This window comes from Bombyx mandarina, chromosome 12, assembly GCF_030267445.1.
Source record: "Bombyx mandarina strain Sakado chromosome 12, ASM3026744v2".
Taxonomy (NCBI): Eukaryota; Metazoa; Arthropoda; class Insecta; order Lepidoptera; family Bombycidae; genus Bombyx; species Bombyx mandarina.
Genome location: NC_143219.1, coordinates 7,298,257 through 7,325,407, shown reverse-complemented (window position 1 = coordinate 7,325,407; position 27,151 = coordinate 7,298,257). Strand labels below are relative to the sequence as shown.

The 27,151-nt window shown below is 36.6% G+C and overlaps 1 protein-coding gene and 1 long non-coding RNA gene across 3 annotated transcripts in view; both read right to left on the bottom strand.

Moving 5' to 3' along the window:
- The window catches only part of LOC149501776 (uncharacterized), a 423,933-nt gene that overhangs the window by 88,034 nt on the left and 308,748 nt on the right, over window positions 1-27,151 (bottom strand). The window lies entirely within an intron of this gene.
- On the bottom strand, window positions 365-26,250 carry PH4alphaEFB (prolyl 4-hydroxylase subunit alpha-1). Of its 2 annotated transcripts, none has more exons than XM_028178639.2 (12): window positions 26,052-26,250; window positions 17,594-17,796; window positions 16,560-16,705; window positions 16,081-16,237; window positions 10,134-10,315; window positions 9,407-9,546; window positions 8,981-9,108; window positions 6,577-6,730; window positions 5,681-5,905; window positions 4,995-5,054; window positions 3,600-3,765; window positions 365-2,638 (listed from the first exon to the last, which is right to left on the bottom strand). In XM_028178639.2, exons 2-12 carry the CDS (start codon window positions 17,767-17,769, stop codon window positions 2,520-2,522), a joined length of 1,653 nt encoding a protein of 550 aa, XP_028034440.2. In that variant the 5' UTR covers window positions 17,770-17,796; window positions 26,052-26,250; the 3' UTR covers window positions 365-2,519. The 2 variants fall into 2 exon arrangements, with proteins under 2 accessions (XP_028034440.2, XP_028034441.2); XM_028178640.2 differs by lacking the exon at window positions 26,052-26,250 and adding an exon at window positions 20,229-20,434.

The window sequence follows — 27,151 nt, the reverse complement described above, 5'->3', positions numbered from 1 at the left end:
AAAAGGTCAAAAAGTAAAAATCTAAAAAATTGCACATAGCAGATTTTGGTTTGACAACGACGATATATAATTTGACTTAGTTTTCGTCATTTAACATTTATCGTGTAACATTTTTTTTATTTTATTATTGTCATTATTATTGGTTTCTATAAAGCGCGCGTTCACTACCCACGTTATCACCACCGGTCCTGGCACTTAAAAACCGTTAATTGTTGAGTGCAATCATTATTAACGCTACTTGAGTTTTGGTTTACGGTGAAAGACGCTCGTTCCAAATTATGTTTCCTTATTAAAGTTATGTACTTGTTGTAATAGAGGAATTGGGTAAATAAAACATTGAATATTAGAAAGCGTTGTTTATTTGTCTTATAAAGATAATCGACCCTGATGGTACATTTACTAAAATCAATAAAATAAATTTGAACTTTTCATATTAATTTTTAAATGCATTACAATGGCTTTGTCTTAACTAATAATATAATATGTACTTTCATTTTATTATTATTTTCGACATGTAATTCACTTAAAACTACAAATATATTAATAGTACAAGAGTCTTTTGATTATCCACAACTAAGTTTTAATTATAAAAATAAATCAAAAAGCAAGATGGAAGATGACAAACATGTAGCACGAATGTATAATGATTAAAGATAAAATTTTAAAAAATCATGACTAACATTATGGACATACAAGAATGAATCGGTGTCAATATTGTGTACGTATTAGTAAATGTTACTAACAATACTAACACGTAGTACTGATACGTACAATACATACACAAGTATGTTACGTTAATTGACGTATAATCTTTCAAAGTATACATGCAAAACTTTGATCAGTCACAGTTTTCTTTGCTATATTTCTTCATGCATTTTCCAGTTATAGGAACAGTTTTTAAATTTATATTTGATAATTTTAAAGTACTGGTGTAGAGGCAAATCATATTTTAAGAGTATGAGTGATTTTCTTTTAAGAACGTATTCCAATATACACTCACTATTTACATTATGTTTATATAAAATCAATTTTTTAATCATTAATTAGTCGCTTTTATATTTGTCAGTATATAATTGCAAATAAACATATCCAAATATATATTTATTTCTTCAACATTATTATTAGTCTAGGTTTTTTTTCCTTTACCCGTTCAGAACGGAACGCCCTATGGAATGCTTTGTGAAAGAAATACGCAGAATATAATACAGTAATAGCAAGTACCCTTTTGGTAGAGACTTCCAATACGCCCAATCACTAGTAAAATTAAGACAGGAAGACTTTGGGTAGATATGGTGATTGTGAAAGTGATATTTCTACTACGGATGAGTGAAGGTAATATAATGGCAGGAACTTACCCGCATATCTTGATCAATAGCAGACAGACTTGCAAAAGTTAACAATTGATCTATAAATGTAATCTGTACACTTCTTATGATAAAACTTGACATGAATGCGCTATGAACATAATCACTATTTTATTTGTCTTATTCTATATAATTCTGATGAATATATTAGTTATTTTTGTAACAGAGATTCAGAGAAAGAGCCTCCGGTAGATATGTATTATAAATTAATTACTTACGTTAAAATTAACTTTACGAATAATAAATTATTTAAAAAAAAATATGTCTGTCATTAATTAGGCAAGCATTAGTCGATCATCGTGTTTACATTCTAAATAAAAAATAATAATAATATTAAATTGTACATTTTGTTTCAGCGCATTATAATCATGTATCTGTTAGTATACTGTATCATTTTTCTTTTTAGTAGTTTTTTCAGCATTACCATAGCAATTAAAACTATTCATGAAAGCTATGCCTGTTTTAAATAAAATACTTGGGACTTCTTGAACTATTAGGGCATGATACCACTAAGCCACGAGCGCTTGGTTTATTCTAAGACATCACTATAATATGTATGTTATACATAATATGTCTAACATATATAATATGTTATATATGTTAGAATATATTAGTGTTTCATTGCAATTTATTTATTATTAACATATTTTTTTTATTAGATACGTTTAATTGTGAATTTCTTCGGAATAATATAAGTTTTTTTTGTGTGCCTGGTGCGAGTTTACTGTTAATATTTTACAATCAAACAAATCACGTAAACTTAAACTATACGTTCTAATTAGGGGAAAGAAAAGAAATTGGAACAATTCAATAAATATATTAAAAGTATAGTTTATATTGCACTCAAATTATTGGTTATCTATTAAAGTAATTGTTTAAAACATCTCCTAAAAGTTAGTTGGCGTAATTTTCATGGCGTGTTACATAATGAGAATCTTCTTTCTTGACCCGTAACTAATTAAAATTATGCATTCTCGTCGATTATGCTTGTGATCATTCGTAAACTCGCACTGGAAACAGAAGTCGACTACGTGTACTACACAGACCCAACATTCTATTATACTATTTAATATTTAATCTATTTTATTTTAAAAAAATATGCACTATACCGAACAATTTATGATCAGTTCCGTTCGGTCACACGTTGCTCGGAGTCTACCTGGATGTCTTCGGCACTGGACGAGGAATCTTGCGGATGATGCCCTCCTCCTGGTACTCAAGGTCGCAGGGCCTCAACAGTTCTTGCCCTCCTTGATGTATCCATTTATTTGACACTTTAAATAATAAATAATAATAAAAAAAAAAGATTATAATTGGTTGCCTTGAAGCGTTTCGGTTTGAAGGGTGGGGTAGCCGCTGTAACTATACTGAGACCTTAGAACTTATATCTCAAGGTGTGTGACGCATTTACGTTGTAGATGTCTATGGGCTCCAGTAACCACTTAACACCAGGCTTTACGTCCACACATCTAAGCTAAAAAAAAAACTTTTTGGCTGCGATTTCAACGTGACAGTACACGGTGGATAGAATTTAAATAATAGGAAGGGTTAAATTAACAGTAATAGGCTAGGATACTAATATTCTGAATTATGTTAATGTATTATAGAGCAATGCATTTACAAAGTTAAGGCGGCATACAAGTATTTTTTTGTGATATTTTTTGATTTTGTAGGTTCTCAGCAAAATTTCCAGAATTTTTGAAATGAAACTTCTAATGCGACTTCCAACAAGGTTGCGTTAAACGTTTACAGCTACCATACTACAAAAAGACAGAGCGAGAGTGAATGCGTAACACCCGAACGCATGCGCGTAGTATACTTGTTACAGGCCAGCGCGAGCGTTAGCAACGATTAGCGTCCAATATTTTAATGAAGTATTTAAAAAAAAAAGTTTTTTCTATCTATAATTTAAAAAATATATAATATAAATGTTGAAGTTGTCGCATCTCTTATACACAGCATTCCCTATTACAAGAGCAATCTGATTTAAGGATGAAAAATTAAGAAAACCACAATACTACACATCGAAAAAGAAGTCTCACTTCATTCACGTGCGCCGTTTTTTTTTCTAGATCTCTTACATCCCCCCCCACCCCCCGTCTTTTAAAGATAAAAAATTAAGAAAACCAATTGTGGTTTACTATTGAGTACACATCGAAAAAGAAGTTTCACTTCATTCACGTGTACCAAGTTGCACGCACTTTTTTTTAAAGAACTCGTGTTTGTCGAACTCACCCCACTTGGATCCCCTGAGCACGGGGCAGGCGGCGTGCCTGGTGGCGAGGTCTCCTTCGCCCGACGCATGCAGGTTCAACCAGAACGCCGCAGCTCGTTTTATTGGAAACAAACTGAGTCCAAGTTCGGTGAACACTGTAGCGCCGCCCTGCGCCACGTCAGACATCTACAAGCGTACAATACGGTTTATAGTAAGGAATTAACAATCAATATTTTTTTTTTTTTTTATTGCCCTTATAGACAGACGAGCATTCGAGCACCTGATGGTGAATGGTAACGTCGCCCATGGACTTTAGCAATACTAGGACCAGAGCCAAGCCGCTACCTATAATGATATGAAATTCCCTTACAAATTTAGTACCAAGTAGTAAAAGAGAACGAGGCCGACCTTTATTAGATGAATTAGAGTATCGTTTTAAAAATACTTCCAAGGATTTTTTTTTATAATTCCTTAATCAGCACAATTTTCAGAATTTAACACCCTGTACAGGAAAAAATTGGGGGAAACCACACGTCTTACATTTTTTTTTCTTACCTAATCGCTGGTAGCCTAAGGGGCTATTTTAGCCACTTCACAGATCGGTAAGTGAGCTCACGGACTAAATCTGAGAGACCGTCTTACAAAATTGTGACTTAACAAACTAATTTGGTTTATCATCATAACATTTTAAGATTTATCTAAAGAGGGGATATCCCTACCGTACTCTACTTCGAAGAATTCTGCACATCGTCTATGCACCAACACTTAGAACTTGTCACGAGTTTCAATCAACGCCGTTTCGAGTTATCAACTAACACACTTGTTAACAAATGTAGTTTTTTTTAGTTTTGGTAATAGCAACATATCCAACATCCTATACGACCGAGTTTAATTGTACCCTAAATCAATTTAAATTAAATGATTCTAATATAAGTTTGATTTTAATCTTCAGCTTCTTTGAAGTCGTCGTGGCCTAACGGATAAGACGTCCGGTGCATTCGTGTTGAGCGATGCACCGGCGTTCGAATCCCGCAGGCGGGTACCAATTTTTCTAATGAAATACGTACTCAACAAATGTTCATGATTGACTTCCACGGTGAAGGAATAACATCGTGTAATAAAAATGAAACCCGCAAAATTATAATTTGCGTAATTACTGGTGGTAGGACCTCTTGTGAGTCCGCGCGGGTGGGTACCACCACCCTGCCTATTTCTGCCGTGTAGCAGTAATGCGTTTCGGTTTGAAGGGTGGGGCAGCCGTTGTAACTATACTTGAGACCTTAGAACTTGTGTCTCAAGGTGGGTGGCGCATTTACGTTGTGGATGTCTATGGGCTCCAGTAACCACTTAACACCAGGTGGGCTGTGAGCTCGTCCAACCATCTAAGCAATAAAAAAAAAAAAAAAAACACTCACGTAGAAGAGGACGGTGGCTATTCTGTTGCCTCCGAATTTCGTGAATGGATTCTCACGTTTCTGCAACAAAGAAGCGATAAAATAGTAAATTCACACAACAATTAATCGCTACTTGATTATTATCTTTCACAAAAAAATATTATTTTTGCGGATTGCGGATTTAAACATGTCACTTTTCGAATTTCCAGAAAATTTAACTCAGTTACCCATCCGCGAGAAGCTGGAATAGCCCCTTACGACGCCAGCGAATAGCTGGGGGACTTTTTGGGGAGAACGCGAGAAGCGAAGTTGTGTGATTAGTGTTTCTTCAGGTTTAAATGTGTAATAACGGTGGTTTATTAACTGTTTAATATCTGTGAGAGTGCACAAATGTAGGAAAATGAAACAAAGCCGCTGAACGTAACTTCTCGGGATCCTCCAAAAAGTTCACGGAAAAAATCTCAGTAAATGACCACTATTTTACTGAGATTATATTTCGTCCCATATCATCTCATTTCTTTTCATCCCAGTTGATTAATGTCTCAAATTAATCATCTTCATTTCATTTCACTCCATAGTACTATCATTTTTCATAAAAATAAGAATATAAATTAAAATAAGACATGACTTAAAAGTCTAAGTTACCAGGTCATAAAATCCCTTAAAAAAAACACTGAGTTGACACAAAACAAAATGTGATGTGTTACCCTGGCGAAGTCGAAGTGCGGTTCGTAGTGTCCCCCTATGCCGTAGTTGACGACCTGCAGCTCCTCGGCGTGCAGCATGCTGAGCCCGGTCATGTCGGTGACGCGCTGCGTGATGCGCGCTATGACCGGCGACTCCTCGTCGCGGAGCCACGACGACTTGCTGATGCGGTAGTGGGCCGGCGTCAGCTCGCCAGTTTTCGGATCGTGAACGACAGCGCGTTTGAACTGAGAAATTATTACGGATTATTCATGGCTTGTGGCCTACTTTTTTCTGGCATTTTGAATTTTTTATCGAACAAAAAAATTTACATAATCGCTGAAGTACTCTCCTCAACAACAATGGAGACGTGAAGCTTTAATTGTATCGACTGTCATAATATATACTATATCAATTACTATATAGTATGTACGTATCAATTGCATGATTCGTTCATATAAAAAATGCCTAGAGGTAGCTATGAAGTCGTGCAAAAACGTTCTGCCAGTTCCCTTTTAGCGCTTAGGGAAATAGACTAACTGAAATCTGTTGAGATTTTATTTATTTTATATTTTGATTTTACAGAATAGTGCGTTATTGTTGGATAATGAAATTGACATTTATTTAGTTGTCAGAAAATTGAAATTGGGAGTGTTTTGTCAACTGTACATATTTTTTTATTGCTTAGATGGGTGGACACACAGCCCAGCTGGTGTTAAGTGGTTACTGGAGCCCATAGACATCTACAACTTAAATGCGCTACCCACCTTGAGATATAAGTTCTAAAGTCTCAAGTATAGTTACCCTATACCTCAAGTATAGTATTCCTATGGTATGACGGTAACTATTGGTTTGTAAAATTAATACATTATTATCACCGTTATTTATATTTAGGAAATTATCTATATTTCCAACTCACCCTCGGCTTTGCTCGTTTTTTGATGAACTCAATCTCTTCGTCGGTCATCACTTCGTGGAACATAAATATGTCGGGCTTCACGTACATCTGCTCCACTTTGATTGGGGCCAACTTTAAAAACGGATGCGTGTCGGTGACGTACCAACATTTCAACCTGCAACGACAAAACAAATCGAGGTCAACGAACTTATAGTGTTTGATTAAAACGAGTTTTACCTTTAGCCGTTCGCAATTTAAATACATTGCCCGGTTATGTACAAACATAAAGGCTGCCTACGTGTTTTCGATTTTGCTCACACATCGTGCTCGCGTTAGATATAGTTCGCTTGACCGAATTCTAGCCAGTTAACTTCATCGCAATCGACTTTGCATTTATATAAATAAACGCCTAGCATACACGGAACCCTTTTTAATTGCTTAAATGGATGGACGAGCTCACGGCCCATCTGGTGTTAAATTATTATCGGAGCCCATAAATATCAACAGCGAAAATGCCGCCGCTCCCCTTGAGACATGAGTTCGAAGTCTAAGGGTACATACATAGGGTACATAAGGGCTGTCCCACCCTTCAAACCGAAATGCATTACCGCTTTACAGTAGAAGTAGAGAGAGTGGTGGAACATACCCTTGCGGGCTTAGTAACGGACCTATCTCTAATTTCCTGCCTGTCGCTAATTTAAATACAAAATATGAAAGATGATTGCGGGTGGGTTTAGTTGGGCTAGTTTTCTTTTTTGCTGATAATATCCTAACTAACTAGGTATCGACCTAGTATCACTGCCTATCTAATGTTAGCTGGTAACCGGAGCCCATAGACATAGAAAAGTCAATGTTACTACCCACATTAAGACAATACCGAGGTTCCAGTTCTGTTATACATACATGGCAGGCGTAATATCATCTCGTTTGCTTTTAGCAGCAATAAAAAATACATAATATAAATATAACACGGTTTTATATTTAAAACATTCGCTTATTCTAAATATGTAACAAATTTGTTTGTTGAAACATACCACACCTACATAATTCCGAGTTCGGATGGTAATACATACATAAGTACGTACGTATTAAATTTGCTTAACCTTTTTTTTAAATTGCTCAGCCAACAATTACGTAGTTTCGTTTGTTTTGTAAACATTGATCTGGACTTTTTATTTAGAGACTTGTAAGGTTTTATTTAGACGAAATTATGCAATATTTATGTTAAAAGTATCATCGAATTCAAGATATTTGAAACAGACATCATGTGTTTTATTGATTTATTATCAAGTGGATAGATAAGTATTTTATTAAGAGTTATATTAAAACAATACTTATACACTGGAAATAAAATTTGTTTTTTTCTCGCGATTGATTATTTTGACTTTAATGTTTCAGAGTTTTCGTAAACAGTATGCGTGTTGAAGTCAGTACGCGGTGCTTCGTGGCAGAATGATGCTACCTATCAGTGCGGTCTCACAATACGTCCTACCACCCACTACTCAATTAATCGAACCTAACTATATTTAATTATACGGTATTTTCGATTGATTGTCAAGTCGTCCTTTTTTTAATGATTTAAGGATTACTGGTGGCCTGGAGGGCTTTCCATTTCAACCAGGACAGGTGGACGATCACGGGTTCAGCCAGGAGGGGTGAGATTTGCTAAAAGCTACCCGAGCGCCTCTGAAGGAGACCTAACAACTCAAGAGCAGCTGCTTCAAGAGTGAATCTACGACCGCATTGGATTCTGACCCACTGAAACGATCCGGCGAGAAACTCAGTGGGCTGACGCATGGATTAGGTTGCACGTCGAACTCTTTGTCGAGTTCGACGAGTACGGTTACCGGGGTCCCTGAACCTGCTCCTAGTATTAGAGCTGAAGGCGTCTAATGCAAGAGTTATTGGATCTGATGGATCCGTAAGGACGTGTCTAGGGCTCGTCTGTATTCACGGATGTATATATGTATATATATTTCTTCTGTGCGTGTGTTTGTTAGTGAGCTCCCACTAAACGGCTGGACCAATTTGAATTATTTTTTTGTATGCATTTGGGTGGCGCCCTGGATGGTTTAGATTCACAAATCAGCTCGGCAGATCGCACTGCAGTCGGTTTATAAGTTATTTATCTTTCCTAGAAATAATTTATATGGCAAAAGTTCGTTTGCCGGGTCAGCTATTTTCTTTATAAGAATCGATACCTACCTACCATCTAACAGTGCCAGTGGGGAAGGGCACGTTTGCCAATGGTCGATAGTAAAATAAACTATTCTTACTATTCTTACTTATGGTAATTTTTTACAAAAAAAAATTGATTTGCGATCGACTACTATTATCATGGTGGTATTATAAGACAAGATGGGTATTTAAATGTATTTTTATTAATTTTGTTTGAGTGCTACTAAATGCTAGAATTAACACGAACCTCTTAGTAATCTCATGGGGTATTTCCATTTCTCCCCGACACAGCGATTCGTAAACTTTGCGTTCCTTTGCGTACTCTGATAATTCGTAATCTTGACCGTCTCCTTCTTCAGGCTCATCCGAGGTTTCCTATAAATAACATCATTCACATGAAAACTTTGATTTCACCAATGCCATAGACAACACAATAAATTAGAATAAATAAAAAAAACTGATTTAAATAACGACATAAAACATCGTCGTTACAGCCAGTGTTGCCAATACATATATGTGGTAACATTTCTATTAGATACATCAAAGTTTATATTTGTCATTGCCGGAATATTACTTTTTTTTTAGTTATTTTTTTGTGCTTTCATATAATGCTTCCAACTTTGAAGGTCAGTCCTGATTAAAATAATTGTATAGTGTATATATACGTGTATACCCCACGTTGTTGCTTCTTTAATTCGGCCTCTTGTTCGGCTATCGTCTTCTGATAGTGCGGTATATTGCCCCGCGCTCGTACGTGCTTCGGATCGACGGACAGAAGTCTCTGAGTCCATTCCAGAGCGGTTTTGACGTCTCCTGTAAATCAATCGAATCTTTATAACTGCGAACATATCGATGGGTGAGACTATTTGGTTTAAGCGAAATTGCGCCTAATATGCGCCAACATTTATCTTTTTTATTTTTTATTGCTATATGGGTGGACGAGCTCACAGCCCACCTGGTGTTAAGTGGTTACTGGAGCCCAGATATCCACAACGTAAATGCGCCACCCACCTTGAGATTTAAGTTTTGAGGTTTCAAGTATAGTTACAACGGCTGCCCCACCCTTCAAATCGAAATGCATTACTGCTTCGCGGCAGAAACAGGCAGGGTGGTGGTACCCACCCACGCGGACTCACAAGAGGTCCTACCACCAGTAAAATCTTCTTGTAATTATAGGTCCGTTTTATTTGGTATTAGCATCAACGGTTCGATGTTTTTAATTGAACTTCAATTAAGTTTACTCCATTCAAATAGCTGAAAGAGTTTTTAGTCACGATATTTTTTCTAAATTTTAAACTGTAAATGGCTATCCTGTAAAGTTGCAAAAATGACGCTTAAACTAAATAACCTAACACCCGTAGATTTAATAAAAAATTGAAAGAAAAAAAAAAAAAAATTACCGTTTAAATAATATGCGAATCCTATATATTCCAAGATATCGACTTCGGTGAACGGGTACATGACGTTTTCATCTTTATATTTTCTTAGCGCTTCTTTCATCCAGGCCAAGGCGTTTGTGTAATCTTTATCGTTGTATAGAGTCCGGCCGAGTTCGTAACAATCGCTCGCCGTCATAGGAGTACTGCGAACAATCATTCAGTAATGACATTAATTCTTCACGTTCACGGCCCACCTGGTGTGAAGTGGTTATTGGAGCCCACAGACATCTAAAGCGCGAATACCGCAACTCACCTTGTGATATGAGTTCTAAAGTCTCAGTATAGTTACAACGGCTGCCACACCCGTCAAACCGAAACGCATTACTGCTTCGCGGCAGAAATAGGCAGGGTGGTGGTACCTACCCGTGCGGACTCACAAGAGGTTCTGCCACCAGTAATTACGCAAATTATAATTTTGCACGTTTGATTTTTATTACACGAAGTCAATCGCGAACATTTGTCAAGTACGTATGTCATTTCGGATCCTCCCGATCCACTAACGGTGCTAGGTACCACAAGCACCGGTCATCGTTCTCGTCGAACCCGTCGCATGCTCGACGAGTAAATTAACCCACAGACACAGCCCACTGAGTTTCTCGCCGGATCTTCTCAGTGGGTCGCGTTTCCGATCCGTTAGCAACGTCGTCAGGTTTGAGCCCCGTGAGCTCACCTACTAGTTAAGGTGACGCTGAAATAGCCTCTCAAGGCTATCAGCTTAGGTAGGAAAAAAAAGTACGTATATCTTTAGATAAAATTGGTACTTTCCTACGGGATTCGAACATCGCTCGATACGAATGCACCGGTCTTATCTTTTAGGCCACGACGACGATGATTAGTTGGATTATGAGACGAATTCACGATGGAGGTGTGTACGTTGGAATCCACATTGCAATAAAATCGAAATGATTTTACGCCAAAGTAAAATCAGTTTCGCCAATGAAAAGGAAGGTTTGCTCTTCTCCAAATAATAAATGTATGTACTTAGTCTGACCATAAATACTGTTACAATTAAAAATAAACAAAATATTACATTTGAATTTGGAATCTGACATTTTTATATGATTGCTCATTGAGTTTTCTCATTTCGGCGCCAATACATTGTACAATATTTTGCGATATTAAAATGGAGTGGGGTGATAAAGAGAACCGAATCGCTGTGATTGCATTACACAAAGTAGGTATGGAGCCAAATGCAATTTTTAAAACTCTCCATACGCTTGGTATTAGTAAAATGTTTGTGTACCGGGCTATTCATAGGTGCAATGAGACCTCCTCTGTTTGTGACAGAAAAAGATCTGGTCGTCCACGTAGTGTTCGTACGAAAAAGGTGGTTAAAGCAGCTTACTGCTTTCGAAAGAATTCGAAGAAATCCTGTCCGAAAGCAAAAGATTTTATCTCGGGAGATGAAGATAGCACCTAGAACCATGTCGCGTATTTTAAAAGATGACTTAGGACTTGCAGTCTATAAGAGACGTACTGGTCATTTCTTAACTGATAATTTAAAAGAGAATAGGGTGGTAAAATCGAAACAACTACTGAAGCGGTACGCAAAGGGAGGTCATAGAAAATTTTTGTTTACGGATGAGAATTTTTTTACAATTGAGCAACATTTTAACAAACAAAATGACCGTATTTATGCTCAAAGCTCTAAGGAAGCTTCCCAGTTAGTTGACAGAGTGCAACGTGGGCACTATCCGGCTTCAGTGATGGTTTGGTGGGGTATTAGCTATGAAGGAGTCACTGAGCCATACTTTTGTGAAAAAGGTATCAAAACATCGGCACAAGTGTATCAAGATACCATTCTTGAGAAAGTAGTAAAGCCCCTTAACAAAACCATGTTCAATAATCAAGAATGGTCCTTCCAGCAAGGCTCGGCGCCAGGTCATAAAGCTCGGTCTACGCAGTCTTGGTTGGAAACGAACGTTTTGTGCGTGCTTCTATTGATAACTGGCCTCAATGCTTAAAGGACTGTATTGCAGCCAATGGTGACCACTTCGAATAAGCTTTTTATACTTTAAATTGTTTTATATTTATGTATTAAACTAACACACTGTAAAAGTAATCAATGTTATATGTTATAGATTTTTTTTATTTTTTATTGTAACAGTATTTATGGCCAGACTATATAGTCTGACTATATAGTACATCGTAACACAAAAAATATATATAAATTCTTTTTTAGTTTTTATTTTATTTTACTGTAACTAATTCGGTATGTTTGATCATATATTAATAATATTTGTTCACAAACACTGTATATTAAAAAAAAGTTACATGTATCATTTACATAGAAGTAACACGATATTCATATCGGAGCTGCTACTTCTATCAGTATTAAAAAAAAACTTATTTGAATGATTTATTTCGTGTGACATAAATACCTAATTAAGCTATCAGAATCTCTTAATTATCATTTATAGTCGTTTAAAAACATAATAATATATTGTTTACATAATCTTGCCCAAAAATGAAGATAGGTAAGTCAAAGTTTACTTAATTTCGTTAAAAAAAATTAAAAACCTAGTAACAATAATCAACTCATAATTTGTTAAGTGCTATAAAATTTATTCCATGGTACTCAATTTTACGAAGTACAATTTGAATTTTAGCATTTAGTATGAGCGTGTGATATATTTGAAAAAGTTATTGTTCCCGCCTGTTTTTGTGGCGATCTTGTTAATTGCACAAATATGACAAGACAAAAATACTTGAATCAATTCCAATTTATGAGATGGTCGCTCGTGTGATAAATAATAACATTTTATACGCAATAAATGTTAAAAATTTCTCAGTTCTTAAAGAGCTTCAGGAATACTTTTTTAACTTTTTAAAGTAAACTATAATATGTACCTACAGAATACACATATAACTAAAACGGTTAGAACAGCATACGAATCATTTGAAATACTTCGATTCAAATTCAAGTTCGTTCTCCTTTTTACTTTAATAAGGATTGCATTTTTATGTGCAAAGGAATTAACAAGCTAACAGCCCACTATTAAGCTGTTATCCGAGACCCCATCGACACACGTATGCGGTGAGGTCGAAGTGTCCAAATTGTATAAATCGTAACCTTAGGTATTGTCCATCTGTCTGTCTGTATCTTAAGAAACGGATTTATCTCAAAAAAGAAAACTTGTTTTGGTTTCTATACACGCTATTCAGATTAGATGCAGGGAACTAAATTTGTGTAGATAATTATCGAGACTATGATGAATTACGTAAAAAATGTTGCTGTGAATTAAGAAACACAAAAAATAGAGTTCCGATTTTCTATACGATATTTTGGAGCGATTTATTGGTTAAAATTGATTTAATAATAGATATTTTTTGGTTGGTAGCAGAAAGAGTCTAGCTTGTACCGGAAATCCCCAGAGCACTAGTCATTTTTTTAAATATGCATTCGACTTGTGTTCCAGCTTAATCAGGGTTGGAACATAAAAGGAAATATTGGAAAAAATACCGATTGATGGACGTTACCGAAATTAGTCCAGTAAAATAAAGATTTTTTTAACAATCTAGTATGGTTTGATAAATTTTAATTATGTAATTTCAACACACAACTAAATCTGTTATCTTTTTATATTCACAGCGACGTTCAATAGTTTTGCATGAATATCATTTTATTTTAATGTGTGTGAAAAAAAAAAAAGGGGGCATATAATTCATCGGAGATTATTTTAGTATGATAATATATATTTCTACTTGATTCAAAGTGAGAGCACACTACAATGAAATTGTTCGTTTTGTTTTAACGATTACCAAATATTGTGAAGTTGCGTCATCGAAAATTATGATATGAAAAATTCTTATAAAAAAAATTACCAAAAAACTTGCTTGTCTTGTTTGTTTTAGACATAAAAAAAAATGTTTCCGTGTTCGTTCGTTCACCTCGCATGCACTCATCTGATTGCGTTTGAATTTGTATACTTTATTCATATCAATGACACTGTGCAATGACACGAAAATTTCATTGAAAGCCGTGTATTAAACTGCAATAGCCGATGTCCAAGTTTAAACAGTAACTCCAATAGAAATTATGTGATAATGAGTTGGTGCGGTCAATGGCCTTATATACGGGGCACCCGTGTGGGGCCAGTCCCTGGCCGTGGGGGTAGCGAAGTTGCTGCAACGGCCGCAACGCACCATCGCGGTCAGGGACATCCGTGGTTATCGCACCATCTCTTTCGAGGCGGCGTGTGTACTGGCTGGGACGCCGCCTTGGGTCCTGGAGGCGGAGGCGCTCGCCGCTGACTATCAGTGGCGGGCTAACCTTCGTGCCCGGGGCGTGGCGCGTCCCAGCCCCAGTGTGGTCAGAGCGCGGAAGGCCCAATCGCGGCGTGCTGGAGTCATGGTCCAGGCGGCTGGCCGATCCTTTGGCTGGTCGTAGGACCATCGAGGCGATTCGCTCGGTTCTTGTGGATTGGGTGAATCGTGACAGAGGACGCCTCACTTTCCGGCTCACGCAGGTGCTCACTGGGCATGGTTGCTCCGGTGAGTTCCTGCACCGGATCGGAGCCGAGCCGACGGCAGAGTGCTACCATTGTGGTTGCGACTTGGACATGGCGGAGCACATGCTCGTTGCCTGCCCCGCATGGGAGGGGTGGCGCCGTGTCCTCGTCGCAAAAATAGGAAACGACTTGTCGTTGCCGAGTGTTGTGGCATCGATGCTCCGCGACGACGAGTCGTGGAAGGCGATGCTCGACTTCTGCGAGTGCACCATCTCGCAGAAGGAGGAGGCGGGGCGCGTGAGAGACGCACAAGCCCGCCGCCGTCGAGCGGGGATTAGGGAGGCGGATCTCGCCCAAGCCCTCTAAGTGTTTCGAGTCCCCCTCATATGTCGGTCTGGGGCCCGGCGAAGGGGGCATAAGAAGACGACGTGCAAGCTGTTCTGCACGCGTTTTACGCAAGAGCATCCGGGTGATGGAAGGCCGGCTATCCTCGAACCATGCTGGTTCTGACCCAGCGGGGTATTTCGTAGGATAACCCATTGAAACCGGCGCCATCTAGGCGGGCTTCAGACAGCCTGCCGACCGAGAGGGCAGTTGGTCGTGGCGCCGACGATCGCTGGCCCGACGTCCCGAGGGGGAGGGTGATGGGAGAGATGTGCTCCGCATTAAACGCTTCACTCTTCCCCCTTGCCTTTTCATGATTTCTGTCTCATGCGAGGCTCGGACGTGGGTTGTTAAGCGACAGGAAGTTTTAGTCGGTTCGACTCCGACATACCCCGCCCTTCATCCCCATTGCTGAATCCCCATGCCCCATTGCATGGTCGTCGTGGCCTAATGGTCGTCGTGGCCTAATTGTGGTCGTCGTGGCCTAACGGATAAGACGTCCGGTGTATTCGTGTTGAAGCGATGCACCGGTGTTCGAATCCCGCAGGCGGGTACCAATTTTTCTAATGAAATACGTACTCAACAAATGTTCACGATTGACTTCCACGGTGACGGAATAACACCGTGTTATAAAAATGAAACCCGCAAAATTATAATTTGCGTAATTACTGGTGGTAGGACCTCTTGGGAGTCCGCACGGGTAGGTACCACCGCCCCGCCTATTTCTGCCGTGAAGCAGTAATGCGTTTCGGTTTGAAGGGTGGGGCAGCCGTTGTAACTATACTGAGACCTTAGAACTATATCTCAAGGTGTGTGGCGCATTTACGTTGTAGATGTCTATGGGCTCCAGTAACCACTTAACATCAGGTGGGCTGTGAGCTCGTCCACACAGCTAAGCAATAAAAAAAAAAAAAAAAAAAAGTCCATGGGCGACGGTAACCACTCACCATCAGGTGGGCCGTATGCTCGTCTGCCTACAAGGGCAATAAAAAAAAAATAAAAAAAAGGATGGGAGTCCGGCGATTTCCACCTGACCAAAAAAAAAAAAATCTGATAATGAGTTAATTCATTACCTGTATGAAACTCCATTCAAAATACCCTCGGCTAGATCGTGTACATTTAAATAGTAGGTTTCCTGCAACCGAGTCAGTGCCTGAGCTGCTCCCGTCAGATCTTCCAATGAGGGATATTTCACGTCTACGTGGTTCATTGTGACGTTCTTTATGTATTCTAAAAAAAAAGAGGGTAGAATCAAACGCAATGAATAATATTGACTGTCATTTTAGAACACAAGTGATATTTCAAATTCGTTATACAAATAAAAACTCTTCGATTAACATAATCACATATAATTAATGACTGTATTAAAATAGAAGTTAGTATACGAAATCGTAAACGGTGACCGATACAAGTTATTGACTTGCCAATCGCAATGATTCACGTTCCAACCTCAAATTTAATTAAGACTATAATAAAATAAAATAAATTTTATCTCGACTTTCCAATATAATTTTTTTTGATTAGCGTTTATTTGACTTCAATCGTAACAAACCTGTTCCAATTTTAATGCTATCCTCTATAAAATCAAGGTCGGCCGTTAATCTTTTTATCAACGTGAAAGCATTGATCGGGTTGCCGAGGTAGTTAGGGATGTCATCCATAGCCCTTTCGTGTTCCCTTTTATATAAGTTCAAGTGTCTGTGAAACAAATAAGGTGGAATTAATTTAAGCAGGTGGTAATTAATAAGGTGGTAGAACCCCTTGTGAGTCCGCGCGGGTAGGTACCAACACCCTGCTTAATTCTGCCGTGAAGGATTAATGCGTTTCGGTTTGAAGGGTAGGGCAGCCGTTGTAACTATATTTGAGACCTTAGAACTTATCTCAAGATGTGTGGCGCATTTACGTTGTAGATGTCTATGGGCTCCAGTAACTACTTAAAACCACGTGGGCTGTGAACCGTCCACCCTTCTAAGCAATAAAAAAAAGCTACAGTAAAAAACCAAACGATTTTTATCCATCTAATTGGCTAAATTACTAAATCATGACGTCACTGAGTATGAATTCCAGGTTCGAAGAACGCTAGTACATATTAATATGTTGTTGCGTTCTTTATTCCGTCAATAGCTTCGATAACAATAGTACAAGTTCGTAGTATGAAGTGTGTTCAAAAGTGCTTACGGTTAGCTGATAACTGCCAACAAATTTATTGACACTGATAATAACGTATACTTTTGGTAGTAGATGAGACTTGACATTGACTAGAAAAACTAAATGTCAAGATTTTAAATTGAAAACCCTTTTAATTTGATTACGTCGACATCTAAGACTGAAATGATAAGAGATTTTCTCATTTCAATCGTTCAATATTAGGAGGCTATAAGCTCTTTTTAGGACCTTTAGGTTCGTTAAGCCCGCACTAGTAGGTACCACCATCTCGCTTATTTTAGGCGTGAAGCATTGATGCGTTCCGATTTGAAGCCGTTGTAGGTACTATAAAACTGATATTATTAGAAATGGATGATGTATGTGAAACTATATGCCTAATGAGCCCTACAAATTTACATTACACGTAAGGCTAAGGCTTACTTCTTCAAAGTAAAAAGTCTCCTCTCTTCTTTTTGCAGGTAATCATCTAAATCGTCAATGATCCTCTTGTGGGTTTCCAGTAGCGGTTCAACATCCGTTATGGCCGTGAATAGCTCTGCTTTGGCCGAAGTAAAGAAAAACAGAAGCAAAAAAGCTATCGCCCTTACTATTTCCATTTTTGCAGAAATAAATATGAAAACGATCTGTAAACAAAGAAATGTTTTACGTGTACGTGTTTTATACATATTAAACGTTGTTTTAGATGTAACATTAATTATATTAATCATTATTTTAAGTCCACTATTAGCTATATTTATTGTTGCTTTACGTGTACTATTAACCACATGAATAGTACATAATATACACATATTACACCACTGAGTTTCTCGCCGGATCTTCTCAGTGGGTTGCGTTTCCGTGGTAGATTCTGCGAAGCACTGCTCTTGCTGTGTATAGTGTTAGCAACGTCTTCAGGTTAGAACCCTGTGAGCTCACCTACTCGTTTGGTGAATCTAGTATGACTCGAGGTCACTAGAATAGGTAGGAAAAGGTTAGTATTTTTATGTACTAAGATATAACTTAAGTGGTTACCAGAGTCTATAGAAATCACAATCAGAAATCTACCGCCCTCAGATCTGTGGTCAAAGTCTAAGTTGTGTTGCATACCGGCTATCCCACCCTTCAAACTGTTTCGCAGCAGAAAAAGGCAGGATAGTTGTAATTCCCATAAAAAGCCCAGGCGAGCTTACAATGCGGGGAAAACTGTTACAAAAACATTTTGCCGAGTGGAAAACAATGTATCTATATATATCGTATTTAATTATGCTATGGTTTATAATAGAAATTTTGAAAATTTTAACAATTCTAGTATGTGAACCAGACCGGTTTAATAACTTGTCTGATAAAAAAAGTTTACAACACTTAAAGATTTTTTCAATGTTGTTTTAACAATATTTATTATATATACACTTTTTAATAATACGTGTTAATGTCAATATTATGCTGAGCTGTATAATTATGTAAAGTGTATCCCATTAATTTTCCTCGATAGGCTAATATTTTCAAATAAATTTCTATCGCAACTAATTTAAACATCAACAACTTAAAAAAAGGAGAATTGATTGATTGAAGTAACATGACAAAGTTTAAATTATTAATAAACCTATTATTATAAATTATAATAACCATGTAAGAGTTATGTTATACATAATTAAATTTTTAAGCAGTGCTTATTGTAAAAAATCTAGTTTTAAGCCGTCCTTAAAATCGAACTTGAATGCCTAAACACACTGCCCAATACATTTTTTTTTAAATCAACAGTATTACAGCATGGAGTGACACAAATGAAGTTAAAAAAAATATGTAAATTCTTAAACTTACCTAAAATTATATTGGGTTGATATTTTTACGATGTTAAATTTTTGAGTTTATATTGTTTATTTTTTTAAACCGAAAATGAAGACCCGTCTACAGGGCAACGACTGCTTACGGTATTTTTAATATCTCAAGTATGTATGTATTCGTTGGCTATAATAAATAGCACTGGTTCCGAATACGTTATTAATTTACGGAAGTTAGGATTATGGCGAATAACATAATCTACCAACTGTGTATTGTTTTAGTAAACAGTGTGTATAAACAGCAGAAACTTGAAATGGTCTAATAGAAGAACCTTAGAAGATCTTCGAAAGATTTGACTCACATATTTATGTAGAAATTATACACGTACAAAGTATCGTACGTATAGTGTGTATCTAAAACATTTAGACATTGGCGATTAAAAAAAAATATTTTTGTTAGCTTCGATTTCTATAGAACTAATCTTTGTATTCTGTACTTTATAATGGCAATATTATTAGAAGCAAATTTTGACGATAAATATAATAGTCGGTACAAATAACAATATATTATGTGTGTGAATGAAATTGATTGGTAAAGGCAATTAAAAACTTACACGTGCTATAAATCTGGCACGAATATCCATTAAATAATGTGATAAGATCGCATTCTAGTCAGCATTTTAGAAATAGATAAGCCAATTGTTAAAGTGTAACTATTTTGAACTGAATATGAAACTATAAATGAAATAGGAAATTAATTCAACCCAACCCGAATGTTGAGTGCCAATTGATAACGATTGTAAAAGGGAAAAATAGAACACCATCCGGAAGGGTTAAATAATTTGTACTCGTTGTTCGACGAGTTCACGTGTCATCAAATTCGGAGAGTGCGAGTGCTATCTAGAAATAAGTTGTCTTACTATGGTTCGATTAAAATGTCGCGAAGCCTCGCCTCGGTTCGTTCATTTCGATTCATTCGAAATCATAGATGATAACTACTATCTCAATTCACACTTTATTTATATTACAAAGTTTCTAAATTGTAACTAATTAGATAACATTTGACATGGGTGGTGTGCTGAATTGTTTTTATGTTCGTATTTACTAGATTTTTCCAGATTCACCGATCTTTCTATTTATTTAAATAAATGTAACAAAAATTACTAAATTAAACAGACAATAAAAAAATACTCATGTACAGTTAGACGGACTAAATTAATGTAGTTTAGAATAGTTATGCTTACTATGACTGATTATTTAGTAAGGAATATAAGCTAAATGTTACTTCTACTTACTCTAGAACTTGCAGATCAGCAAATGGTTTTACAGACAAACGTACATCATTAAGGATTATTAGAAAAAACGTATTGCAGTTTAACCTCATTCACCATTAATTGAATTGCAATCAATTCACAATTATAAACGTTAAATAAAGCGACAATCTGGCAAAGATACGTGCGTCCACGCAGCCCGACGTCGGTCGGTTCAACGAACAAAACATTCGTTCGGAAGCTAGTAACGGGTTGACCTTATCATATGAAGCTTCTGACGAGATGACGTGACGTCCCGACTCCCATGCGAACGTGCCACGTTATTCGTTGATGTGTTTTATCGATCGTAGAACAATCTAGTACCTACCAGTTGTTGCAAAACAGCTTAAAACATTTCCGCCGAAATACAATTAGATTGCATTTATCAGTCGCTAACGAAACGATTTTTTTTAAGATCATGTAGGAGTTTCCTTCTGGTCGAATTAAAAGGTTATTTAATATATGTACATACAGAAACTGAAACTTATTTCAAAGTACCTTTTTGTACCACTGCACCTAAGATTTGTGTCAGCAAATAGTAATTCTGTACTTGATTATCATAGCTGCCATGTTTAAGAAAGAACATTAGATTATTTTGTAGGTCTAATGGTTAATAACCTCCTGCGCCCACAAGTCTAGATTCCGATCGAAACAAATATATTTGTTAAAGATATTTGGTATTCGAGGTCTGGATCATACGTGGCGCGTCATACTCGTCTCATGTGTGTTTTCGATATTTGTAGGCAGAAAATCTTAGGCTCCGTTGTATGTGTGAAGTTTAATTAGATTTAAGACTGCTTATTGAGTTGTTTTTAAAAATAGCCCAGTATTCCTTGGAGATAAATATAGGATGTAACGCGGATTTCGTTTTGAGATCTATAGCAAAGACACTTTGAAGAAAAAAAATTGATAACACTAAAGCTCGTTAATAGGAACTGAACAAGGTATACTGAATAATTATTCACCATTTTGTCTTAGTTTATTTATAAATAAGACTTAATGTGTCCCACAGTATCTTCATACTAATCAAGGAAACACGTTGCATTTTCCTTGAATAAAGTTGCCTTGACTATCTGGTCTACTCGACAGTACCTAAATTCATGAATCAGGTGATAGTGGCGCATTTATTATAGCATATATAACAAAGTAATATATAATTATAGTTCTTCCTCCTTTTGTTGAGTTTTTTATACTATTTGGAATCATTTAATGTAATCTTGACCAACTTCAAGACGGTCGATCCTTTTAAAAACTTTTCAAACGTATGACTGATGACAAAACAATAATTTATTCACTTTGGCTTAATATCTTGACCGGAATTTAAAAATATGTATGCATTCTCTAATATTTATATAGTATTTATGTTTTTTTTTTTATAATGTATTTTTTAGTATTTATGTTTTTTTTAGAATGTATTTTTAAAGGGAGTAGGTTTTGTTATCCGTTTTTTGAACGAGTAGGTACGTACGTGAAATTATATTGTGTTTTATAATTTTATTTGTTTGTAAACTTTCTTATCAGTAATACACTTTACTTTTTACTATTTGTTGCGTAATAAAAACTAAAAAACTAAGAAATACTTTATTGAAGGTTAAATAATTTTAAATGTTTTTTTGTCAGTTATTATTCCTATGAAGCCGATGCTTCTTCTGGTAACCAAGGAGCTGTAAGTCAAAAGATAACGTATGGTGTTGAATATAATTTGCGGAAGTAAGAACTGAAGAATTATTGTTAAAAATATAAAACTATCTTATTAAATTTATAGGTGTTTTTAATTTACGCTAAAAAGTAACGTGCTTAGATGAAATCAAATCTACAACTATTATAAATGTAAAATTTTATGTGGATGGACGGTTGTTTGTTACTCTTCACGCAAAAGCTTCTGGAAATATCGCAATAAAATCATTTGTAGCCTGGATTAAAAAAAATGATTTTTTTTAACACGGTAAATAACGTGTCACAGAAAACACCGTTATATTAAAAAACTATAAACAACAATAACGCAATGGATAAAATATTATATCTAAACCCAATCTAAATTATGAGTGACATACATAATTCAACTAAAACTCAAATTTCGATCATTGCGCGAATACTAGTTTCATTAAGTCATAGGGCGGGGTTAGGATAGGATGGGGTATAAGTCATCGCCCGGGCGGCCTAGTAGGGCCGCCGTACCGCGGAGACCGACGTCGTTGGTCGTCGACTATCGCCTCGACGACCCGTCGGTCGGGCGTCCTCGGGGTGGCGCCGCGTGTCTGATTATATATAGTATTGACTGCGGGAACCCCCCTACTCTGACCGGCTTCTAACCCCGGACGGAGATCGGACGTCGGGTGTAAGAGTGCAGAGGAGTAGTTTAGTGCGGTAGAGCCCTAAAATTCCTTGAGCCCGCGGTCTGCTCCCAACACCTTGCAGATCGTCAAGTCCCACATACCCCGCGCGCCCCCTAGGCGTGGGGACCCCGTAGGAGGTTCGGCCCCCGGCCCGAAGAAAAAAAGGATGGGATAAGTCCCTCCTATCTCTTTGGGGTACTGTGTTACACGGGCATGGAACGTTCATCCTGTGGACCGAATGGTAAATAGTCGACGTCGCCCTAAGCACGTCATTACGGATCCTCCCGATCCATTAACGGAGCTTTTGAGGTACCTGAAGCACCGGTCGCCGTCCTCGCCGAACCTGTCGCTTGCGACGAAGGGCTCGACGAGTAATTTAACATGTAGACACAGCCCACTGAGTTTCTTGCCGAATCTTCCCAGTGGGTCTTGTTTCCGTTCCGGTGGTAGATTCTGCGAAGCACTGCCCTTGGCAGGGCCAGTGTTGGCAACACTGGGTTTGAGCCTCGTGAGCTCACCTACTAGCTCGGTGAATCTAGAATAACCCCCCAAGGTTACTAGAATAGGTAGGAAAACAATGTCGGGAGGTTTGAGTAGGAATGTAGAGGAGTCAGTTAGTGCATAGATAATACACATAAATTAGAGTTAGTGGGTGGCGATGACAATACCTCATACCTGGCGCTCCCTTTAGACACGAGGATCTCGTGATTAGATTTGGCTACAGGCCCAAAAAAGGAGATTTAACATAAACCTACGCATTTCGAAAGGAATTACACCAAGAGACAAATAAATATACTTTTAAGTGGATAAAGAACGAGAACTTACATAATTTGCATAACAACGTCGATTAATATTTTTTACAATTGGTTGCAACGACGCCGAAATTACGGGAACTCATTAAATGTAAAAATCGTGCCCGTTGCATAACAGTGTGTCTGTAAATATATCCTAAATCTAATATAAGTACTTGTATTGTGATTAAAATTAGTTTTACGGTTTAAGCTCGTATTCGTATTTTAATACGTTTTTATTAGCTTCATACGTATGTTGGTATGTAATGGAATCTTTGAACATGATTCCCCCTTCAAAACGTCGGATTAACTCGACATTTGGCATAATTATTAAGGACCGTTGACAATTCAATATTTTAAATAGTTTGTTCTGTTATCCTTACTAGGATCATCAGGATTAGCGATCTTTTGAAAACAAACGTTTTAAGACCCGGAGTGTCTGCGTTAAGACCATGAAGGAAAACTAGGAGGCACGCAGATCACCTATTTCTCGCATAAGTTACTGACTGATTCAGATGAAATTTTAGAAAAATTAAAAAAAATGGAATTAAATGATTGAAATTTAACTAAAAATGAAAAATAAATAATAGTTAAGAAAAAACTATTAGGAGTACAAATAAGTTTACGCCGTTTTTTGTCGAAAAAATAATATTTATTACGAAAGAACGGTAATTTAAATTTAATCGAAGTATTGTGCATCACTAGCAGCTACTTTTTCTCATCTCTCAGGCAGAGTTCGGATTCCACGTCTGAAGAACTCCTCGTCTTTTGAGGCTATCCACGAATCAACCCAATTTTTGGTATCTGCATATGATGTAAACCGCTGCTCCGACAGAGCATGTGCCATTGACCGGAACAGATGATAGTCAGACGGGGCAATATCTGGTGAATACGGCGGGTGAGGTAGTACTTCCCAATTAAGTGTTTTTAAAGAATTTTTCACCGGTACCGCTACATGCGGACGAGCATTATCATGGAGTAGAATAATTTTGTCATGTCTGGAGTACCTAGTATTGAGGGCGTTTTTTCTTCAGAGCTCGACTCAATCTCATCAACTGCGTTCGGTAGAGAGCTCCAGTGATTGTTTCGCCTGGATTAAGCAACTCGTAATACACCATACCCAGCTGATCCCACCAAATAGACAGCATGAGTTTTTTCCATGAATATTCGGTTTTGCTGTGGATGTTGACGCGTGGCCAGGTAGTCCCCATGATTTTCTTCTTTTTGGATTATCATAATGTATCCACTTTTCATCACCAGTGACGATTCGATGTAAAAACTTTTTTTTGGTGCCTAGCTAGCAGCATTTCACTCATGCATAATCGGCGTTTAACATCTCTCGGCTTTAATTCGTATGGAACCCAATTACCTTGTTTATGAATCATTCCTAACAATTTTAAATGATGTGAGACTGCTTGCTGAGTGACTTCTAAAGTAAGTGTATGTTCTTTTTGTGTTTGAGACGAATCTTCAATTCGGTTAATTCTGCATCCTCATAAATTTTTGGCCTTCCACTGCGATCTTTGTCTTCTACGTCAAAATCACCGTTTTTAAACTCACGACAAGTTCTCTCACTCAAGGAGGCCTCATTATATGCTTTTACGAGCAATCGATGAGCCTCAGCTGCAGATTTTTTTAAATTAAAAAAGTAAAATCCCACAAAAATGGTTCAAATTTTAACATTTTTGGATTAAAAAAAACATGATGCTAACACAGAGTTAATAATATGATAGGGTTAAGTTATTCTTAAATGATCGACTTAATTTTCAAGCCGATTACCATCTGTGAATTCGAGCGTAAACCTCGTGCCACACCATCTTTCTCAAAATGGCAGAAACTTATTTGTACACCTTTATAAACAAAATGGTTTTATAGAAAATCCAACTAAACAATAGTAAATAAATTTGCATTAAAAATAGTGTAAGAAAAAACGATATTATTGTAAAAAAAAACCATGGGGTGCATGGTATCAATAGTTATAAATATTTTATGAACACATATGAGTAGAAGGGTTATTTTGATAATATCCTGAAAAGCACACCACACTTTTTTATTACATTATGCATTTATAAATTTTCATAAAAAATATTGTTTCTGTATCAAGACATCTAATTAAAAAAGGCAAGCTCGTGATTTAGATGTCAGGAAGTTATACACAAATTTATCAATTCTCCCCACTAGACCCAAGGCACAGATATCAGCAGGATGTGTGAAGTCCTAGATGGAACCCCCTATATCCTAGATACCACACCTCAGAGCAAAGAACGTTCTGAAAGTTCCATTCTGTCACCACATTTCTACTTTGTAATATGAATGAATTATGGGAAAAATTGTAGATATAATTAAATTGAGTTATTAGATACGCATCGAATATAATAAAGCACTAACAAAAAAGGGTTCTTTCAGTTCTAACAATCTTTCAGACCATGTAATGTACGATAATTTACTATTGTTTATATTTGGAAGATACCGAAAATTATTTCATTACACAATATTCCCGGTATTGTGGTTTGACTTGAATTTTTTAATATATTGCTTGACACTGTGTAGTAGTGAGAGTAGTTTTGGGTCATAGTATATTTAGGCGATTTATTAAGGTTTTACGTATACTTTTAGAAGGCAGAGCACATCATTGGATGGAACAATAATATCTAAATAAAAAGATTTTCGTATGTACTAACCGGGTGTGCTGTTTTGTTTTATATTTTCATAATCTTCCAATTTGTTTTAATTTTCCGTTCCCGTACTTTATTTACTTAATTGAAAAATTGATATTTTAAAATGTATCACTTTTTAATCGACAAGTCATTAAGAAAGCGTAGTTTTATGAGTTAAAAAGCTCAACAATGTTTACAATAGTTTACTGTTTGTCTTAAATGTGTTTTTTTTAAAGGATTTTATGACCTGGTAACTAAGACCTTTAGATCATGTCTTACTTTAATTTACATTCATAATTTTATGATAAATGATAATATGGAGTGAAATCTACGAAAAATAAAAATTAAAAAAATATTAATCCTAGGGTGAATATAGTTGAGATGATATGGGATGAAATATAATCTCAGTAAAATGGTGGTCATTTACTGAGATTTTTTCAGTGGACTTTTTAGAGGATCCCGAGAAGTTACGTCCAGCGGCTTTGTTTCACTTTCCCATATTTGTGCACTTTCACAGATATTAAACAGTTAATATACCACCGCTATTACACATTTAAACCTGAAGAAACACTAAATAAACATAATAAAACAAATCAGACAACTCCACTCCTCGCGTTCCCGTCAAAAAATCTTTGTTTGTAGTGTGTAGTGTGTGTACATTAAGTGGGTGCCTATTTTATTGACTATTAGAAAAAAAACTTAATATAAGTATGTACTATGTTTTTTTTTTTTTTTTTTTTAATTGCAATCTGCCGATACTTTCAGCAATTTCTGCCAGTGTCATATACTATGTTCCTTTCTATCTATCTCTTAGGTTTATGGCGTTTCCTTTGTGCCGATGAGTAGGTTACATAAGATACGAAATTCATTCGGGTGTTTGTCTGTGCGCCTGTACAACAAAATCCCACAAGATGTTCAGAACCTACATATACATAGGTTTAAGAAAACTATTAAAGAACATCTGTGCAATAAAGCTTACTATAAAGTCAATGATTATCTAGAAGATTGCACAAAGTGGGAATGAGTTGCTCGCTCCGGGAATTTCAATATTGTAAAATTGTTATGTTATAATTACTTATTGTAATATGAATATTTAAAAAAAAAAAATATTTAAAATAAAAATC

Excerpts from the sequence above, each read along its gene's own strand:
- PH4alphaEFB (XM_028178639.2), bottom strand. The coding sequence starts at position 17,769 with ATGGAAATAGTAAGGGCGATAGCTTTTTTGCTTCTGTTTTTCTTTACT. Across the intron at positions 16,238-16,559 it reads TAGCATTAAAATTGGAACAG|AATACATAAAGAACGTCACA; the intron begins GTTTGTTACGAT and ends CTTTTTTTTTAG. Across the intron at positions 3,766-4,994 it reads TAGCCACCGTCCTCTTCTAC|ATGTCTGACGTGGCGCAGGG; the intron begins GTGAGTGTTTTT and ends GTACGCTTGTAG.